The sequence below is a fragment of the Boleophthalmus pectinirostris genome, unplaced genomic scaffold, assembly GCF_026225935.1.
Source record: "Boleophthalmus pectinirostris isolate CB_2022bp ecotype Guang Dong unplaced genomic scaffold, ASM2622593v1 HiC_scaffold_8, whole genome shotgun sequence".
NCBI classification, from domain to species: domain Eukaryota; kingdom Metazoa; phylum Chordata; class Actinopteri; order Gobiiformes; family Gobiidae; genus Boleophthalmus; species Boleophthalmus pectinirostris.
The window spans coordinates 6760430-6781013 of NW_026571515.1; the positions used below are offsets into that span (position 1 = coordinate 6760430).

Below are 20584 nucleotides of genomic sequence, written 5' to 3' on the forward strand. Positions count from 1 at the left end.
GAGTCCACGGTTTGTTAGGATCTTCTACGTTTGCTCTGCGAATGTTTGAAAACCATTTAATTTCACCGTTAGCGGTTCTTTTCAATCAGAATACGAAAAAGACATTTTCCTTCTTCCGTGCTTCTATTTCTGCATCCGATAATGCAGGAATTTACCATTATCGGGGATAAATACGCGAGGTTACGCACTGTGTTTGACCGCTACTGTGTTTCTTGCCTCCGACCAAAATATTTCCCAGCATGCAACGCGGGCTTTTAATAACAATGACGTCAGCTGAAACTCGTCTATACTTTTGATACATGTTTAATTTTGCCTCTGTTCATCAACAAACCTATGTGCCTTTTCTTTTAGTTGGTCCGGGGCCAATTCCCAGGTGGCGCTGTTGGTTTCTTTCCTTTATGAGTTACTGTAATTGTTAATTTTTGGTTCAGACAGTAGGAACCATAAAATCTCAAGGTAGACCCACTCACACATGCCACACATTTTTGTATTATGAATCAGTTAATGTCAAATTCTCTAAGCCTTTTCAGTTTTTTTTCATCTTTGTGAGCTGTATTATTTGGTTTTAAGAGTATTTTTAAGCACTGTTGACTACTCTGCACACACCAATCCCACCCCATCTCAAATGAACTCAAATTTATGAACACATTTTTGCACTTCCTCCTCTTTGTACACCTGCTTCACCGACAGAGCGCACAGAACTAGGGACGGAAAACCTGCCGCTTTTGTTCAGTTTGAAGCGGCAAAGGTTCCTGCTATAGAGCGGGGTCTTTGAAGTGGTCCGAGCGTGCTCAGTGGAGTGGTCCGGTGTCCAGCCCACAGAGGAGCAGAAGAAAACCACAGCAAAACGCAGGAATTTACAAATGAAAAGAGCAGCTTTTTCTCCTAATGCGATTAAATTTTTCCATCTCACTGCTTCCCCGGCAGAGCTGAAGGAGGCAAGGAGGCAAAACCGGGACTGTACAGAGGAGAGGAGGAGAGAGGGGGGTAAAGAGGGAGGGAGAGAGGGGTTAGAGAGGGCATGGACAGAAGGAATGAGAGAGAACAGGGTGAGGAGGAGGGAGAGAGATAGGGGTAGAGAGAAGGAGGGAGAGAGGAGGGATTAAGGAAGAGAGAGAGAGCAAGGGCATGGAGAAAAAGAAAAAGAGAGGAGAGGGGTAAGAAGGAGAGAGAGAGAAGAGGGAGTAAGGAGGAGTGAGAGATTGAGAGGGGGTAGAGAGAGAGAAGGGGGTGAGGAGAAAAGGGGGGGTAAGGACGAGAGAGAGAGAAGATGAGAGAGAGAAATTAGATGGGGTAAGAAGGAAGAGAGAGAGGAAGAAAGAGAGAGGAGACGGGGTAAGGAGAGATTGAGAGGGAATAGAGAGAGAGGGGGAGATGGGGTAAGGTTGAAAGAGAGAGAGTGGTCAGGGTGGGGGGGGAGAAAGGAGAGAAAGAGAAGGACAGAAAGAGAAGAGTGAGAGGGGGGTAAAAAGAAGAGAGTAGAGAGGAGGGGGTAAGGAAGAGAGAGAGAAAGAGGGGTCGAGAGTGAGAGAGACGTAGAGAGAAGGAGAGAAGAGGGAGTAAGGAGGAGAGAGAGAATGAGAGGCAGAGAAAAGAGAGATTGAGAAGGGGTAGAGAGAAGGAGGGAGAGAGAGCTTTAAGCCATGTTATTATGTTGTTTCCTCATGAAAAACAGACCTGGAGTTGTGTTTTGTTTTCATTCACACATTTTATTTTTAGTCTGTCTACATCTCCAAAACTCAAAATGCTCTGTTCCACCTTGTGATGTCATGGGGCCCAGTCAAGCAGAAGTAAACAACAAAGCCAAAAATTCAAGTTAATGCATCTGATATAAAAATGTATTGAACAGATACATATGTACTCTAGTTTATGAAACTGTTGACCTTTTTTCTGTACCATTTTTGGTTCTAAAGTTCCATATGTTTTAAACAGACCATGTATGAAACATGGAACAAAAATTATTTCCCAAATTTCAAAGACCTGAAAATCATGTAAATAAATGGATGTATTTCATCATATCTTGTGTTATTCCATCTTTGAACTGTTGATGAAGGTACAGGATTTTTCTTTAAAAAAATGTATTTAAAATGATAAAAATTTTCTTGGAAGGACTGACATATTTTATAGAAATAGTTTCCTTTCATTTTGAAGTAATATTAAAGTATTTCAGAAGAAAAAAGCGACAAATTATGTAAAATCCTGCACCTTCTACTTGTTTGCACAATTTTCCCTCTGTTACTTTTCCCACCGTTACCATGAACTTTCTTAATAAAAAATGTCATGACTCAAAAAGTACAAGGTTTTTCAAGGAGAGGACAAGCGATAAGGCGAAGCTGCAAAGAAAGAGAGGGAAAAAATTAGGAGAAAAAAATGGAGAGAAAGAGACAGGAATTTGATGAAAGACTTTGACACTGAACTTCCTCTGAGCTCTGTCATGCACCTGAAGGATTAAAAAGCTGATGATTTCAAATAAAACGCTCATTGATTTAAACAGTCTCCCTTTAGGGAAATAAAGATGCCTGGACTTTTACCTTTTTTATGCTCTTATTATTTTACTCAGAATTGTATTTTTGATTCACTGACGCATGTTTGAGTAATACCAATCTCAAACTTGCACAATTTACCCTCTGTTACTTTTCCCTCCGTTACCATGACCTTTCTTAATAAAAAATGTCATTACTCAAAAAGTAAGAGGTTTTTCAACCTAATCTTGTACCATATGGTAGAAAACTATATGAAGCAAATATTCAAACCAGTTTGTTAAGGATATGTAAGTGAGAACCAAGAGTTATCACTGTTTGTATTTATTGCCCATAAAGTTCTGCATATTTCATTCCCTCCGTTACCGACATGAGTTTTAAAAATTTTTTGTCAACAACTTGAAAGAATATCACAGGTTTAACTTGACCCTGTTGGAGTGTAACTCTTTCCTACATTCTGATACTTTACTTATTTCAATAGTCCCTCTAGTTTCTGAATAAGAGACATTTGAATGTAAAAAATCTGCCCCTGTTTCCCTCCGTTAACACTTGACTGGACCCATTACACAAAACTGACCCTTGTGAGCTTTAAGATATGTTAGAATTTCATTAAAACCTCATCAGAAACATACCCAGAGTTGTGTTTTTTTTTTTTCATTCACATGTTTGAGTAATCCTTTATTATTAGTCTGTCTACATCCCCAAAGCTCAAAATACTCTTTTCCACCTCGTGATGTTATGAAGCAGTAGTTTTAGAATCGATTTTAAGATTTTACTGATCACTTTTAAAGCTTATTTAGGTCTTGCACCCAGTTACATTTCAGAACTTTTAACCCCGTCCGAGCTTCCCAGCCTTAGATCCTCAGGCAGGTCCCTCTGGCTGTTCCAAAGTCCAGGCTCTGGACGAAGTGTGATTGAGCCTTTTCAGTCTGGGCGCCTCGATTTTGGAACGACCTGCCTGAGGAAATAAAGCTCGTTCCATCAGTATCATCTTTTAAATCACTTTATAATAACTACACCTTACTTAGCCTTAATAAAGCATGAAAAAAGACTTAATTAATAATGAACAAAGATTTAATTAATAATGATTCACGCTTAGTAAATGCTTAATAAAGCGTAATTTGTCTTCACTTTAGAAAAGCTCTCAAAAAGACTTAACTAACAGATAACAGCTGCCTGAATTATCATTGCTTTGCATTATTAGTAAATCACTCTCTCATGGCTTACTAATGATTAATAAATGCTCAAATGGTTGAATCATTATTAATTAAGTCTTTGTTCATGCTTTATTAAGGCTAAATAAAGTGTAGTTATTATAAAGTGTTACCATCACTTCTTAAGACTCATTGGCTGCGTTCAGACTGCAGGGCTTAACGCTCAATTCCGATTTTTTTGAGAAATCCGATGTTTTTGCGAGGTCGTCCACATTTCCAATTAAAGGTGACTTGTATGTGATCCCCTGTGTGAACGTTAAACGGGCCCGAAAGTGTCCCGCATGTGCACTGGAGACACGATAACGTCAACCGCAGCGAGCGTCTCTGTGTTTACAGAAGTTGTCCAAACACGGACGCGGAGATTGAGAAGGAGAAGGACGAGGTTTTTGGCTGTGGCGTTTTGTGGGACAGCATCAGCGACGTCCATGTGTCATTAAAAGATCGGATACAGGTCACATAGAAGCCAAAAAATCGGATTTGGGTCACTTCAGGCTGCAGTTGTTATCGGATGGCCTTCCTTTAACTGATTTTAGCTTGATTTTATTCCTTATTTATTTTTATTTCTTTTTGATAATTTATTGGATTGTTTGCATCATTGTCTGTTTTTTTAGCCTTCTGTATGCTATTTTTATTCTTTTTGTATTGTTCTTTGCTTCTTGTACAGCGCTCTGTAAACAAAGTGCATTACAAATAAAAATGTCTGCTTTACAGTTGTTAAAGCCGTGTACTGTTTAATGCCGTCACTTTTAACTCCAGGCTCAGTTCTGGGGCGGTTTTTGCTGCTCTTGAATTAAATTGACGCTGTGACACTGTGTAATATTTTTCAACTTTTTAAAATGACTTTTACTGAAGCTCCACACTCTCATGTTCTTTCTTGAAACTATGTCTTCTTTTTTGTTGTTAGAATCCTGTTAAAAAGTTAAGTTGGCAAAGTAGCTCCTTGTCATATCTGAGCCATAATCACCAGCAAAAAGTCTAAATATTCAGGATACTCTGATGAATACAGGAATATGAGTATCCTGGTTTCTCTGAGCGCATGTAAACACCAAATCCAGAATCCTGTCATAACCGGGATAAGGCTCATAACTGGGATACTGAAAGATCATGTTTTTATTAGTAGATACCAGAGGTGGGGACTTACAGGTCGTGATTTGGATTCGAGTCAGACTTGAGTCACTATTTTTACGACTTGAGACTTGACTTGATAAAATAGACTTGGGACTCGACTTGGACTTGAAGATCACTGACTTGGGACTTGACTCGGACTTGAGGCCTGTGACTTGAGAAGACTTAAAGAGCACTTTTAAATCTGAATTCTGTCTATTCTGACCAAAATGATTCACACTAAGATCTTGTCAAGACATTTAAAAAAGAAAAATTTACATTTCTACAACTTTTACATACTCACATATAAATACAGTGTGATTTTTTAAAGTACAATTTAGTTTAAAATTCACATAAATTGCAAAAATGTAAGCTGTATTTTGTACTTTGGTTTAAAGACTTGAAAAGACTTGAATCTCAAAGCAGATGATTTGGACTTGACTTGGACTTATGGGCCAGTGACTCGAGACTCGACTTGGACTTGCCTGTGTTTGACTGAGGACTTAACTCGGACTTGAGTTCAAAGACTTGAGACTTGCTTGAGACTTGCAAAAACAACGACTTGATCCCACCTCTCGGAGATACAATTAAATATATTGGTCAGTTTTTACAACACATAAATATTTGGATTTGTAGTCTGGAGCTGTGTGAGCTACTTCCATGTCACCTTCTCTCCAGGCTTCAGTTCCCTCCCGAAGAGCAGACTTTTGTTCCTGAAGGCTGTGAGCTTCTCGTCTTGTTTTGTGTCCAGGTACATGTCGATCACAAAGCCTGTGGGCGCCAGGATAAGCACCCAGCGATTCTTAGCGAGTGCTGCAAGGTTCAACATCTTTCCTTATTTTTATCCAGTATTTACGCAAAAGACGAGGCCTCCAGCTCCTCGTTCAGCAGACCAAACACACTCTATGTCAGTGATACTCACCACAATCAAGAAAAGAGACACTTATACCCAACATACGCCAACACACCAAGTCACCTTTGCAAATGTGCATCCCACAGAAAACAAACACAGCCAATGCATTTTCAATTAAAACCATATTTACATTAATACTGAGATGAGCAGAAGCTGGCATGCATGATTACTGTTAATAATCTGCATAAATAAACTCAACTTTACAACATATAAATCATAACCACTGTAGAGCCACATCAGCCTGTTAGAGATTATAATGTGTTTAATGCAGCTTTGACACATTTTGTATACGGCTCATTTGCATAAACTGTAAACCTGAAAAAAAGCAGCTCTTTCCTCATGAAGTGGTTCAGCTTCTGTCGGACCAAAGGACATGACTCAATGGAATATGTGTGTTCTTTCTGTGACAGAGGGGTGTTGAGGATGATGATGATGATGAGTCTGTTTTGTGTGTATATTACGTTGGAGATGGTTCATGTTTTCAGAGATTGTACGTGTGCAGGTTTAGCGCAGCTCTTTATTTATTTAACAGTCGTTTCACTCACTTTATTTATGTTGGTCACTTTAGTTAAATGTTAATCAAGAACATGGACTACTTTTTAAAATGCGGGTCAGGTAGCCAGGCTGGCGCCACCTAGTGCCTCCGCTCAATTTCATTTCTCTCCAGCGACTAGGTCAGGAATCAGAAATACACTAGAGCAGGGGTGTCAAACTCATTTTGGTCCGGGGGCCGTATCCAACCTACTTTGATCCCAAAGGGGCCGGATCAGAAAACTCATGTCATATAAACCCCCCAAATAACAATAAGTTAAAATATTTGTGCAGAGAAACACAAATCTATTACAGAAATCTTTTTAAATTGATGAACTCTTTCTTTTACAAAATATTATAATATTATGAACAACCTGAAACTTTAAGAAAAATGCAGTTTCAACATTTTAACATGAACTTGTTTGCAAATAAGAATAAGTCAATTTTTTAGTTTTTTTTTAAATCCTGCACTCGGCTCCACTTTTCTCATGTTGGACATTTTTCTGATGAGGGTGTCACGGTCAACAGTCAAAACGATCGTCCTTTAAGAGCGTTTGGAAAGAGACAAGTCTTCATTTGTGCTGCTCTGGTGGGAGGGGCCACGTACAGAGACGCTGGAGACGCTGCTGTGATAAACACCACAGAAAATTAACAAGATTTTAATAGAAATATTATTAAAATATTTTAGTAGAAAATCAGCTGAGGGCCAGAATAAGGGTCTTGGAGGGCCGGATCTGGCTCCCGGGCCGCATGTTTGACACCTGTGCACTAGACGGTTCGCAAAAACCCCGGAAGTGCAAGTTTGGGCACCAGCCAATCAGCGAAGAGCCATATATTCAGTGTTGTCAGCGATTCCCGAGATCGAGGATTTAAAACTGAAATAAAGAGAATGTTTGGTGAATTTCATCGAGGGGAAAGACGTTATTGCCCTTCTTCCTACGGGATTTGGGAAAAGCTTAACATACCAGTTAGTGCCGCATTACATACATCACAACCAAATAGCAGCGACTGGTTAAATAAAAAAGTTCCCACCTACCATCAAGCGAATGAATTCTAATGCTGTGAGGTCAGACGGTTTGTACGAAGTGAAACCGGCTGATGAATCAGGCTACGGGTGGGGTACAATATTTAGAATTATTATTATTTTTATTTTTTTTTTTGCGGTCAGAGTTGCGAGTGGGTTAGCTGAAAGCATCGTTGGGTACGGGTTGTTTATACATGGACCCACACATCACTGGTTGCTGGTGTCACAGCGCCCCCTTAAGGAAACACCATTAATTAAGCCTTAATTTATGCTTAGTGTAATGCAAATGTTTGTGTTGCAATGTTCACCATATGTTTATCTAGCTAGCACATTTGAGAAAATAAACTGGCTGTGTTACTATTTTTTGGTATAAGCTTGCGAGCCACCAGTTAAATCTTGGCAAGATGCATTTGGCTCACGAGCCACACAATGAGTATGAGTAATAAAAGAAAACTGGCACAACATGATCACATTCAAGAATCTGAAAATCTCATCCACAACCAGTGTTGGAAAGGTTACTTTTAAAATGTATTCCCCTACAGATTACAGATTACATACCCCAAAATGTAGTTTGTAACGTAATCCATTAAATTACTTAAAGGGAGTAACGTAATCTGAATACTTTGGATTACATTTGCTGTAGAGAAGCAAAGACGAGGAAATCTTCACATAAGATGTTTTGTCTGATAAAAGAAAATGAAAGAGTCTTTACTTAACCGCATTAAAAATATTATTGATAAAAGAGGAGGAGACATGGTCCACGCAGCATTGTTTAGTCCTGTTAAATCCTGGTTTGGACCTGGTTTTAGTCCTGGTTTAGACCTGGTTTAGTCCTGGTTTAGTTCGAGTTTAGACCTGGGTTTAGACCTGGTTTAGTCCTGGTTTAGACCTGGTTTTAGTCCTGGTTTAGGCCTGATTTAGACCTGGTTTAATCCTGGTTTAGATCTGGTTTAGACCTGGTTTTAGTCCTGGTTTAGTCCTGGTCTAGACCTAGTTTAGACCTGGTTTAGTCCTGATTTAGTCCTAGTTTAGTCCTGGTTTAGACCTGGTTTAGTCCTGGTTTTAGTCCTGGTTTAGACCTGATTTTAGACCTGGTTTTAGTCCTGGTTTTAGTCCTGGTTTAGACCTGGTTTTAGTCCTGTTTTAGTCCTGTTTTAGACCTGGTTTAGACCTGGTTTTAGTCCTGTTTTAGTCCTGTTTTAGACCTGGTTTAGACCTGGTTTTAGTCCTGCTTTAGTCCTGCTTTAGTCCTGGTTTAGACCTGGTTTAGACCCAGTTTAAACCCAAAATGTGAAAACAGGAAAATACCACCATGTAATCCATTTATTTCAACAAAGTAACTGTAATCCAATTACCACTCACTGAAACAGTAACTGTAACCGAATACAGTTACTCATAATTTGTACTCTGATTACGTAACTCCGGTACATGTAATCCGTTACTCCCCAACACTGTCCACAACCAACTATGTGTTGTTTGAGTAAATATATTTTTTGAACATTAAAACATTAAAAAACATGTTTCTTTTTTACTTTTCACTCGTGTGTGTCTTTTTTTCTTTTGTTCAGAATTCTTTAGTGGACACTGTACCTCAAGTTAAGTTCAGGTCAAACAGGTCAAAAGTTAATCACCCCCCTCTTCACTCCTCTTTTACATCTTCTCTTTACTCTTGCTCTTCCTCCTCCTCCTCTTCTGTCCGCTGCGGTGATGGATGGCGGCCTAGAAGTGCCAAACAAAATCATTTACTGTTACCCCCTCATTGACGCTGGGACAGTAAAGGGACCCCGCGCTTCTCCTCTGGCGCCTCTCCACCAAAAAACATCACCAGATTTTTGAAAGCACCCCGGCATCGATCACGAAAGGTGCACAATATCTGTCACCCATAACCTTCGGCGGAGACAATGGCGGTGGTTCGGGGTCTAAAATTATTCAATGATGTATTTGAGACTCATTCACAGTTGAGGCCCGTCGGGAGACAGTAGATTTCGGTTATAAAAGCTTCTGAGAGAGCCGGGAGAGGGGTGGTCCATTCAAGAGGGCTTGACTGATGGTCTTTGAAGGTCGTGATGGATGCGTCGCGGGGGTCGGAGGTCAGGGGTCGTGCGCGGGGGGGGGAGGAGAGGCGCGTGTCGTCAAGGAGTCAAGGTCGGGACAAAAGAAAGGACTGAGAGCGAGAGAGAGAAAGAGGGGAGTTAATGGAGGTTTGACACAAAGGGTGAAAGGTCGTGAAGTTGTGGAGATTCAGTGAAAGAAGAAACATGAAATTTAGTGCAGGTTTAGTCGTAAAGTTCAAATCATACTGAGCTTTAAAGGGCCCATATTATGCTATTTTCTGATATATCTTATAACATTTCCTCATACAAACATACCTGGAGTTGTGTTTGTTTCATTCAAACGTTTAACACATGAATCCTGCATATTTAGACTGTGTTCTTCTCTGAAACAGAAAACACTCTGTTCCACCTTGTGATGTCATGTAGTAATACAGGAAGTGCTCCACTGTTATGGAGTACGAAAGCTTTCAGAAATATTTGTGTGCACAGGATGGAAATCCGTGCATATTTGTCTGCAGTTGAACACAAAATAAAAATAATAAATTCATAAACTCTCGAATGAGTCATAAAAAGTATTATGTGTATTTTATCCATCAGAATACAAATTAAAAAGTAATGACATCAAGAATTACAATCCATCCATCCATTTTCTTCCGCTTATCTGGGGCCGGGTCATGGGGGGATCAGTCTAAAGCAGGGACTCCCAGACTTCCTTCACCCCAGACACGTCCTCCAGCTCCTCCGGGGGGAACCTCGAGGTGTTCCCAGGCCAGTCCAGAGACATAGTCCCTCCAGCGTGTCCTGGGTCTTCCCCGGGGCCTCCTCCTGGTGGGACATGCCCAGAACACCTCCTGAGGAAGGCGTCCAGGAGGCATCCGGAACAGATGCCCGAGCCTCAACTGGCTCCTCTCGACGTGGAGGAGCAGCGGCTCTACTCCGAGCTCCTCCCGTGTGACTGAGCTCCTCACCCTGTCTCTAAGGGAGCGCCCAGACACCCTGCGGAGGAAACTCATTTCGAGCGCTTGTATCCGTGATCTCGTCCTTTCAGTCATTACCAAGCTATGGTCAAGAGTTACAATCACGAAATGAAAATTTACAGTTACACTTTCTTCAGTATGAATACGAATTCTTAGATGCAACACGACAAGTCTGTCATCATTTCACAGGTATTATTTATTGAGCAGAAGAAACATCGATGGAGATGCTGGTCTATTGCACCGCATATGGACTGAACCAGGACCAAACCAGGACTGTACCAGGAGGACTAAACCAGGGCTGAACTAGGACTAAAACAGGACTAAAACAGGACTAAACCAGGTCTTCATGTATATACAGTCTATGATTCGTACTGAAGAAAGCATAAATTTTCATTTCCTGATTGTAATTCTTGATGTCGTAACTTTTCAATTTGTATTCTGATGGATAAAACACTGACTTGACTCATTCCAGAGTTTATGAATATTTATTTTACACTCAGCTGCAGCCAAATATGCACAGATTTCTATCCTATGCACACAAATATTTCTGACCGCCTACTCCATACACTGTGTTTTTAAACTCCATACACATCTCCAGTTGCAGTATTTTTTTGAGGAGGTTACAACATTTTAACATGGCCTGTGGTTTAACATGGCTGGAGGTGTTATGTGCTTGTTTTACCTGAAAAAACATAACTTTAATGCCATACTATGCAACATTCCAGGCAACAAAAAGACATTTCAAGCAGGTGATGGAGTTCTATAGAAATAATGAACAAGAACATGACGTTAGAGTGATAAGAAAGAGAAGATTGTGGACAGTTTGGAAGGAAACAGACCAACAGAAATCATCACGCAGAACAATACTGAAAGTCTAGATTGTTTTTTAAAAAGTCCAGCCGTCCCCGGATCACACTTTCTTCACAACCGCTCCATTCAAAGTGACATTGACAGAGTTGTGGGACGCGTCGAGAAACCAGGGAGAATTCTGATGTTTGACTTAAAATGCACTGCAGACTGGAGGCAGATGCTTGGGAAAGTAAACACGGAAAACAGAAAAAAAAAGACAAAAAAGACAAGAGGGAGAGGGCCGGAGAGGAGCTGACACGCGGAGAAGTGGAGAGGAGATAGAAAAAGACCAGCGCATAGTGAAGGATGGAGGGGCTGAGGCAGTTTGATGGGACAACCGAATGTGGTTAAAATCTCAATTTCAAGGCAAAACTCAACCACATAGAACTCAACAACAGCTGTCTGAAAAGTTGTTGGATAAACTGTGGTGCTCAGGTTGTAGTATTACGACGCTAACCGCAAGCACTGCTCCGTCTGAGGCTTGTTGAACTTTGATTTGAGCTTTATTTTAACACCGTTTGACCAGAAAAATTGACTTAGTTGACTGTGAGCGGGTTGGGGTTCAGTGAGTAAGGTTAAAAACACAAATAAATGCTTGAAGATGTGGTCCACAGTCAGTGTTGGGAAGGTGACTTTTAAATTGTATTCCCCTACAGATTACAGATTACATACCCCAAAATGTAGTTTGTAATGTAATCCATTAAATTACTTAAAGTGAGTAATGTAATCTGAATACTTTGGATTACTTGATTTGCTGTAGAGAAGCAAAGACAAGGAAATCTTCACATAAGAAGTTTTGTCTGATAAAAGAAAATAAAAAGCCCAGACTTTACTGAACCAAATTAAAAATATTATTGATAGAAGAAGAGGAGACATGGTCCACGCAGCATGATTTAGTCCTGATAAATACTGTTTTAGACCTGGTTTAGACCTGCTTTAATTCTGGTTTAGTCCTAGTTTAGTCCTGGTTTAGACCTGGTTTTAGACCTGGTTTAGTGTTCACCAATGAGTGGAATAACCAAAAAACAAAACAAAAAAACAATAAACAAAAAAGGGAATAGCCCAAAATGTGAAAACCGTTAAATACCGCCGTGTAATCCGATCAGTGTTGGGGAGTAACATCTTTAAAAAGAACCCAAGAAGTTAAAGTATATAAGAAGACAAAATGAACATCTTTGGGTCTTTGAGAGTTAGGTCAATGTTATAAAGGGATAGTTCAGGTTTTTTGACATGAATCTGTATGGCATCCCCGTCAGCAATGTTGTGCATTCACACTGACTTTACCTACGAAAGCGTCCGGTGAGCCGAGATCCTGGCCGGTTTTGGTGATGAGGAAAGTAGTTTGGCAAGTTGGCTGGGGACTGTATAATAAAGCATTTTTCTTCTCAAAACAACATGTGTTCAAAAGAGTGATACATTTGCATCACAAAACCATCGTCCTCTAAAAAGTCAGACCTCATTATCTCCGTTTGTATCACTGCGTGTGGCTGCCACCTGGCGGCAGCCGCGCCTGGTTCACTTTGTTAACTGCTCGGAATGTTAGCGACAACATGTTTAACTACGACACCGATGATGAAGAAACTGATTTTAGCACAGAGCCAATGGGATATCTTTTTGAACCCGAATATACCAATGCCAAAATTTGCCAGAGAGAGTTAGACGAAATTAGGCAGAGAGAGAGAAGAGGCGAATATTCCGAGTAGTAAACAAAGTGAACCAGGCACGGCTGTCACCTGGCGGCCGCGTGCAGTGATACAAACGGAGAGAAAATAGCGCCAAGCGATAATGAGGTCTGACTTTTTAGAGGACGGAGGTTTTGTGATGCAAATGTATCACTCTTTTGAACACATATTGTTTTGAGAAGAAAAATGCTTTATTATACAGTCCCCAGCCAACTTGCCGAACTACTTTCCTCATCACCAAAACCGGCCAGGATCTCGGCTCACCGGACGCTTTCGTAGGTAAAGTCAGTGTGGATGCACAACACTGCTGACAGGGATGACATACAGATTCATGTCAAAAAACCTGAACTATCCCTTTATAACATTGACCTAACTCTCCATAAAACAAACCCCAAACCAAATAACTCTCCAACCTGTTGCTCAGGAGCTATTTGCCAAGGGTGAATAGTAAAAATGTGGTTAATTAAATGCCTTTTACTGCTGTACATGAATCATTTTGAAGCTCTTTGTGCACTAATAAATGGACAGTGGTTTATGTTTTATAGGAGTCTAACTGTATCCAAAGTCTCTCACATTTTTGTTTTGTAAAGGAGCTCACTGGGGGAAAAAGGTTTGAGACCCCTGCCATTAATAAATAAAACACCTTGACTTGCTCCGGACTAGAATCTTAAAGAGAGAGCTCATTTTCAGGGGGATTCTTTTAGGACCTGGACACAAGAACAGGAGGTAAAACAAGGTAACATAAGGTAAAATCAGAAAGGACTTATAAGAAGCTCTTTCTGTGTGTGTTTGTTTTTTTGATAGACATTTAAATAAAAATAAACATTCTAAAATAAAAATCTGAAAAAAAAAAAAAAAGCCTTATTTACAAAGTGGATTGCTTCGTAACTAAGCAACCACTCCAGTAACTATGTGCAGAATTCAAACATTCAAATAAGGCAACCGAGAAAACAAAGTTCATAACACGTCTGAAAATTTTACTGTCAAATGGACGAATTTTTTGAGGATCTACGAGTTTTCGTGAAGGCCATTGAGAAGGAGATGGAGCAGAACAGAGAGAAGGCACGGGAAGACCTCCTGGACAGAGAGAAGATGTGGAAACTCATGTTTGAGAACCAGAGCCTGAAGCATGAGGTTGAGCTACAGGAGAGAGAAGAGGCCTGGTCACAGAAACTGCAGCAGGAGTGTGAGAGGAAAGGCCTTTTGGACGAAGATAATATGTGGAAACTGTCAGCAGAGGATCGAAAAATATACACAGGAGCAGCAGGCCATGGAGGGTCTCCTGATGAAGTTTCTAGAAAGAGAACAGACCTGGAGACAAAGATTTGAGATTCAGCAACAGGAGTTTGATGAAGCCAATCGCATCAAAGATCAGGCCCATGAGGAATTACAGAAGCTGTGGAAGGAGAATCGGAAGGTGCTGCTAAAGACTATAGACCTCTGGGAAAACTGGTATAAGATCCAGCAAAGTGAGTTGCTTTTACTGCTCCAGAACAGAGAAGAGACCTGGACACAGCTGTTACAGAACCAACAAATGATGTTTGAGAAACAGCAAAAGGAGCACGAAAGACTTTGTCAGGAGTGGAGGCCCAGAAAACTGCACCCTAGTGACCAGGAAGATTCTGTCGCAAACGTAGCAGAGGAGGAGGGAGTCAAAGCAGAATTACAAGAGACCAGTTCATCAGATGCCAATGGCAACATAACAACAGAGGCTGGTATCCTGCAGACACCGCCCCCTACTGACCAGGAGGAATCAGCTGTTGTCAAAGCCGCAGAGAAGGACTTTGATCAGGTCCAGGAGGATGAAGTCAGTTCAATAGACCCTAAAGACACAAGAGTTCAAACAGTGGTCCATAACCCTGATGATTTTGAAGCCTGCAAATAAACACATATAAGCTTCATATTGAGTTCACATTGACTTATTTCTTTATTATGTTAAATTTTATTCTTCTTTTGAGCAGCCTGCTGGGCAAGGCAAGGCAAGTTTATTTGTACAGCACAATTCGTACACAAAGTAATTCAAAGTGCTTTACAGAATAAGAAATACATTAAAATCATAATAAAAACAAATCAAAACATAAATAATCATGAAGATTAAAATAAAAAAAAGAGAGACATAAATTGGAGAGAAGAATAAGGAATGAAAACCTTTCAGTTATATGCACAGTTAAACAGAAATGTTTTGAGTCTGGATTTAAACAGCGTCACAGAAGAGTCTGTCTCACATGTTCAGACTGTTCCAGGTTTTAGCTGCATGAACCTGAAACTCTGACTCCCCTTGTTTAGTCGTGACTCTGGGCACCAGCAGGAGGCTGGTCCCTGAGCTCCTCAGAGTGTGAGATGTTCATATGACACTAACATGTCACAGATGGACTTTGGTGCTCTCGCCATGGAGACACTTGTACAAACAGAGCTGCTTTAAAGTCTATTCTCTGAGGCACAGGAGCCAGTGCAGAGACCTGAGCACAGGACTTATGTGCTCGTACTTCCTAGTTCGAGTCAGGACCCGAGCTGCAGCGTTCTGGATGTTCTGGATGTTCTGCAGCATCTCACAGCTCGTTTGGAGAGACCAGTGAGCAGAACATTACAGTATCTAACCTACTGGAGACAAACGCATGGATAAGTTTCTCCAAGTCTGATTTAGACAGTAAAATCTTTGATTTTTGCTATGTTTTTTAGATGGTAAAAGGCTGCAGATGTTATTGATTTCATGTGGCTGTTAAAGAGGGAGCCCGCCTGATGACGTGCGTGAAAAAAGATACTAATTCATAGCCTCAAATTACTATTTAGTTCCCACAATATGTAATTCGTTCCCACGTTGTAGCCAATTCGTACACATCTCTACATGCTGAGGAAAAAACGTTTGTAAATTCAGTGTGGGTGGAATTCTCGTTCATTTAGAGAGCCATACCGGGGCGAGGAGCCACAAACACCAAAACAAGTAAATCTACGCTGTGTCATTAGCGCATTATAAATATTCACGCCGCTGCATCAGGACTGGACCAGGACTAAACCAGGACTGAAACAGGACTAACAGACGAATTACCGTATTTTCCGGGCTATTAGGCGCTCTGGATTATAAAACGTACTGTCATTAAATTGTCTATTTTCAAACTTTTTTCACAAATAAACCGAACCGGACTTTAAACGAAACACAACAGTTGGATGGGTCAGTGGGACTTTGTTTGTCGCGTTCACGGTGACTCTCGGGTTTGTTCAGTTGTGGCGTGTAGGGAGGGTGCTGTCTGGGACCGCTGGATTGTCGGCGTGTTCGCAGTGACTCATTTGTTCATTTGTGGCTCAGAAAGGCACATTGGACTCGCTTTTTCGGTTCGTTCCTCCGTTCCGTTCCTCGTCGGTGTGGAGTGATGAGTGTGTCTGCGGGTGTTTTTCGCTGCACGGTCACTGTCTCCGTGTGTGTTTGCGTGCGCTGCGTTTGGTGTAACTTTGTAGTTTACTGAAGTCGTGCTGGGACACCTGAGTGGATTCGTGTATAGGGCGCTCTGGATTGCAGTTGTTTTTTGATGGGGTTAGAGGCTTAAAGGTTGTATAGAGGATTTTTAAGGGAAAAGAAATACAGCAACAGTCCTTTTTCCTTTTGTTGTGCATGTGTGACACAGGTCCCTAAGTAGAAACATCTCCTCCCACCTCCTTACTCTAGAAATCATGCTTGTTTACAGCCAGTGCGCGTTTAGAATTACTGTTGAAGTGACCTGTCTAGAAATAATTTAGCGACCGACACGTCAGTTTTTAGATCCTTTGTCTGCGTCATTTGCGCAATCGCTGGAAGAGCTCTTCTCCAAGAATCACCTCAGTTTGGCTTTGCTCCTTTTCCCCTTCTCTTCTTCTTTCAGCTACCTCAAAAAACAGACTTTCTTTTGCGGTGAACTGGTCGTGGATTCTCGTCCACCATCTCAACAAACTTTGTGCAAACTGCGAGGACGTTTAAAAAAACCTCTAAAAACCGCTGCATAAACCACGTAATCCCCGCACGCCGGCAAGTCAGTTACACTAGAAACGTAGGGAGTTTGATTGCGAACTTAAGAGCCAATAGAAAATGAGGCAGCCTTGTTATCTATTGGCTGATGTTTATCTGGCCTCACTACGTCCACAGTTGATAGATTTTCATTCTTTTTTTTTTTTGGTCATCATAATTACAAGGCTGCATCTCCATAATGGTATTTTAAACTTTCATTGACAATTTGAAACAAAAAAAAAAAATCCTCTATACAACCTTTAAGAGCGCGTCTAATAGCCCGGAAAATACGGCAACTAAAACAGGGGAATGAATTAACTAAAACGTGGGAACGAATTACATATTGTGAGAACGAAATTGTAATTTGAGGCCACAGTTTAGCATCTTTTTTTCGTGTACGTCATCAGGCGCGCTCTCTAGCCTACAGTCAAAAAATTTTCCCAAATTACTTTCAAACTAAATTTAAACTTTATACTCTTAGTCAGTTTTCTATGTATGGTACATAATAAGTGTGTATAATGGAATTTCTGCTGATGTCTTTTGACGGAGGAAATTTGCTCTTGTTTTGTACAGAGGGAATATAAACCTGGACATGTGTGTTTTTTGTTGTTTTTTTTTTTTTTTGTATGTGTGTGAATGTGTATTTGTATATAACAGGGGGGTCAAACTCAAATTCACAGAGGGCCAAAATTAAAAACTGGGATTAAGTCGTGGGCCAAACTAAATATTTATTGTAAAATTTCAACAATAACTGCATGTTTTCTCTTCTTTCGAGATATGTAATGTTAAACCTTTTCTTATTAAAATAAATGTTTAATAATAGTTTTGCTTAAGCATTGAATCTAGAACAAGCAGAATCTAATATAATAACAACATTTGGTAACAGTTTAGTTTAGGGACCACATATTAATCGCTAAGTAAGTGGTAATCAGTTTGTTAATTAGCTGTTTCTTAGCTATTAGTTGGTATTAATCAAACCGTTTTTAATGCTTATTAAGATTTCAGATGGAATGGATGGAAATGTGGGATTGTTTTTAATCACTGTAAACCATTTTGTGTTACATTTTTGTATGAAAAGCCCTTTATAAATAAAGTTTGATTTGATTTTGATTTGATTTAATGGGAAGAAAATAGTTAATGGGTTAGTACTTGCAAAATACAGCCTTAGACAAAAATTCATTAAAAAGTACTTTATAAATACTAATAAAGATGTAATTAAGCACTTATTATGCATTTTACTTTTAACTTCCTATTAATATGTGGTCCCTAATCTAAAGTGTTACCCAAAATTTTAAATAAATAATGTCTCTATAGTCTATCTGTAGTCAGTGGGCCAGCTCTTATATATATTTGATATGATCTCGCGGGCTGAATATAATTATATCACGGGCCAAATTTTGCCCCTGGGCCTGAGTTTGACATGTCTGGTATATAATATTTATTTACTATAATATGTTTATATGGGTATGGGTGTTTATGTAGATGCTGTATGTTTTATATATGTATTTATGTGTATGTATGTGTGTGTACGTGTGTTTTCTGCAGATGCCCATCAGTAGGGAGTTTAAGTGTGGGATGTGTGGGATTTAAAAGGGAGAAAAATTGGAATAACTGTAATATGTATAACTGCAAATAATAACACTTGAATAAAAATGGGATCACAAAAAGCAATAGATTTTAACTTAAAAAAAAAAAACTGTCACATGCAGGAAGTGTGTGTGAGAAGTGTCTTGCCAATGGACACAGTGGCTCAAATCAGCTTAACTTGATAGACCAACGCTTGAGTCACTTTATCTTCATATTCGTTATTTTCTGATCTATATTATAAAGTTGTTTCCTCATCACAAACAGACCTGGAGTTGTGTTTTGTTAAATGTTAAAGATCAGATCACCTGTTGGAGTTCCAAATATCAGTTCTTTGTGGTCAGATTGTGTTAAAAAAAAAAAAAAGAAGAGAAGAAGAAGATATTAAGATTAAAGTTTAACTTGAGTAACATCTAGAGCAGTGCCTATTGTGTCCCCTGTCCCAGTAGATTTAAAACCACTGATTTATCCCAGTTTTATACAAGAAATGTCCCAGGTGTCCATATTTTTGGCCAGTCTGATTCCTTTAACTTCTTTGGTTCTTTTTAAAGACAATGCAGTAAAGTGTGTTTACCTTGTTGACATGTTTCGGCTGCTGCTGCATCTTCAGAACTGTCACCGGTGTTGGTGTTGACGTGTCGTATATCAGCTGTTGTTACTTCCTGTAGGCGTGGTCAGACTGATGGACCTGCAGGTCGCTCAGACTGACCACGCCTCCCGTCGCCCGATGTTCTCTGGAGGGTGTCCCAGGTGTGTGAAAGGAGGAACGCTCCGTCATCACGGTTAATGCTGTCACTGCCTCCTTGATCCAGCGTTTGAACTTGTTGTTTTTTGATCCGATGACCCGAGCCCCGTCCCAATCCATAATGTGGTTGTTCCTTTTACAGTGTCTGATATGGCGGATTTTAGGTTTTCCTTTTTTGTTCTGTTGAGTCTGCCTGATGTTCTTTTTCGCATTCCTTTATGGATTGGGACGGGGAATACATTTTAAAAGTAACACTCCCAACACTGTGAATGAAAGAGACATTCTTGAATAGAGCATTGGTCAGGGCACAGGAACCTGCGCCCGTTTGCCCGACGGCAGCTGCGGCACCAGAGCAGCACCAGAGTGAAGGAGGAAGTGAAGAAGAATTTAAAAAAAAACACACAAATTCTGAATATTTAGGGTGAGTTTTTCTCTCTTCTTCTTCATCTTTTCGTTCTGAAGGTTACTCAAACATGTGTGAATGAAACAAAACACAACCCCGGGTTTGTTTTTGAGGAGGTAACAACATTATAACATGACTAAAAGCTCACAGGAGTTAATTTTGAGTAATAGAAGACCTTTAAAAACAGAGAATAAACACAGTGAAAATGTGGCCCTTCATTGAGCATTTCTAATCACTGTCACTCTAAACCTGCCTCATTCTGTTGCCATTTTCTCAATACTCACTAAATTTCTTCATAATTGCCTGAGCACTCGAGCCCTTGATGAAATTGTGGCTCCAAATTATCACTTTTATTTTTCGCCTGCTTCAACTAAATGAGTTTTAGTCCCAAATCGCCCAGAACAAAGCATTTTAATATGTCCACTGGAGACGTTATAAGGACAGATTCGCTCACTGAATTGTTAATGGTGTCTTGTTTTATAACAGATTTTATGCAATTGAAATAGTAATTAGGACTTCTCTTACTTGAAAATAGTGGCAATTATAGGAGAGATTACAAAAATATAACACATTCAAATGCAGTTTTATTTGAATGTTATTTTTTATTTTTATTCAGCAAATTATTTTATTTTTATTCAGCAAATTATATTTAAGCCGTAACAGTGGGTTAATGTAGTTTACACCAGATGTCCTCTCATGAAAATCCTTCGGCATTTACATGGAATAGATGTAAAGCGTACACTTAAAGATGCACCGTGTAACTTTTCTTATGAGGGTTTTGGTACTTGCTTGTCTCCATGGAGATGTTATCGCTTTGCCCGGAATATTCCTTAGTATGATATTAAAATAACTTGCATTTAGTCAATTATTCTTACCTGTAACTTGGCCCGATGGTGCCATCAGCTTGTTGCCATGGAGATAGATAAGTTCCAAGCATTAATGGGTATAATACTCCCTACGACAGAAGCACAGCCAGAAGAAAACACTGGACACTGGACAAACTGCTCTCCGTCATGGACACTCCTGATCACCCACTGCACCAGACTAT

General features: G+C 40.0%; 1 protein-coding gene across 1 annotated transcript; it reads right to left on the minus strand.

Moving 5' to 3' along the window:
• Positions 1–5449: 5449 nt before the first annotated feature.
• LOC129412429 (NADH dehydrogenase [ubiquinone] 1 beta subcomplex subunit 1-like) lies at positions 5450–5627 on the minus strand. The gene has a single exon (XM_055166347.1). The coding sequence runs from the start codon at positions 5625–5627 to the stop codon at positions 5451–5453; it is 177 nt and encodes a 58-aa protein (XP_055022322.1). The 3' UTR covers position 5450.
• Positions 5628–20584: the final 14957 nt, after the last annotated feature.

What these genes read in the sequence shown, in the direction of transcription:
- LOC129412429 (XM_055166347.1), bottom strand. Translation starts at nt 5,627, where the DNA reads ATGTTGAACCTTGCAGCACTCGCTAAGAATCGCTGGGTGCTTATCCTG.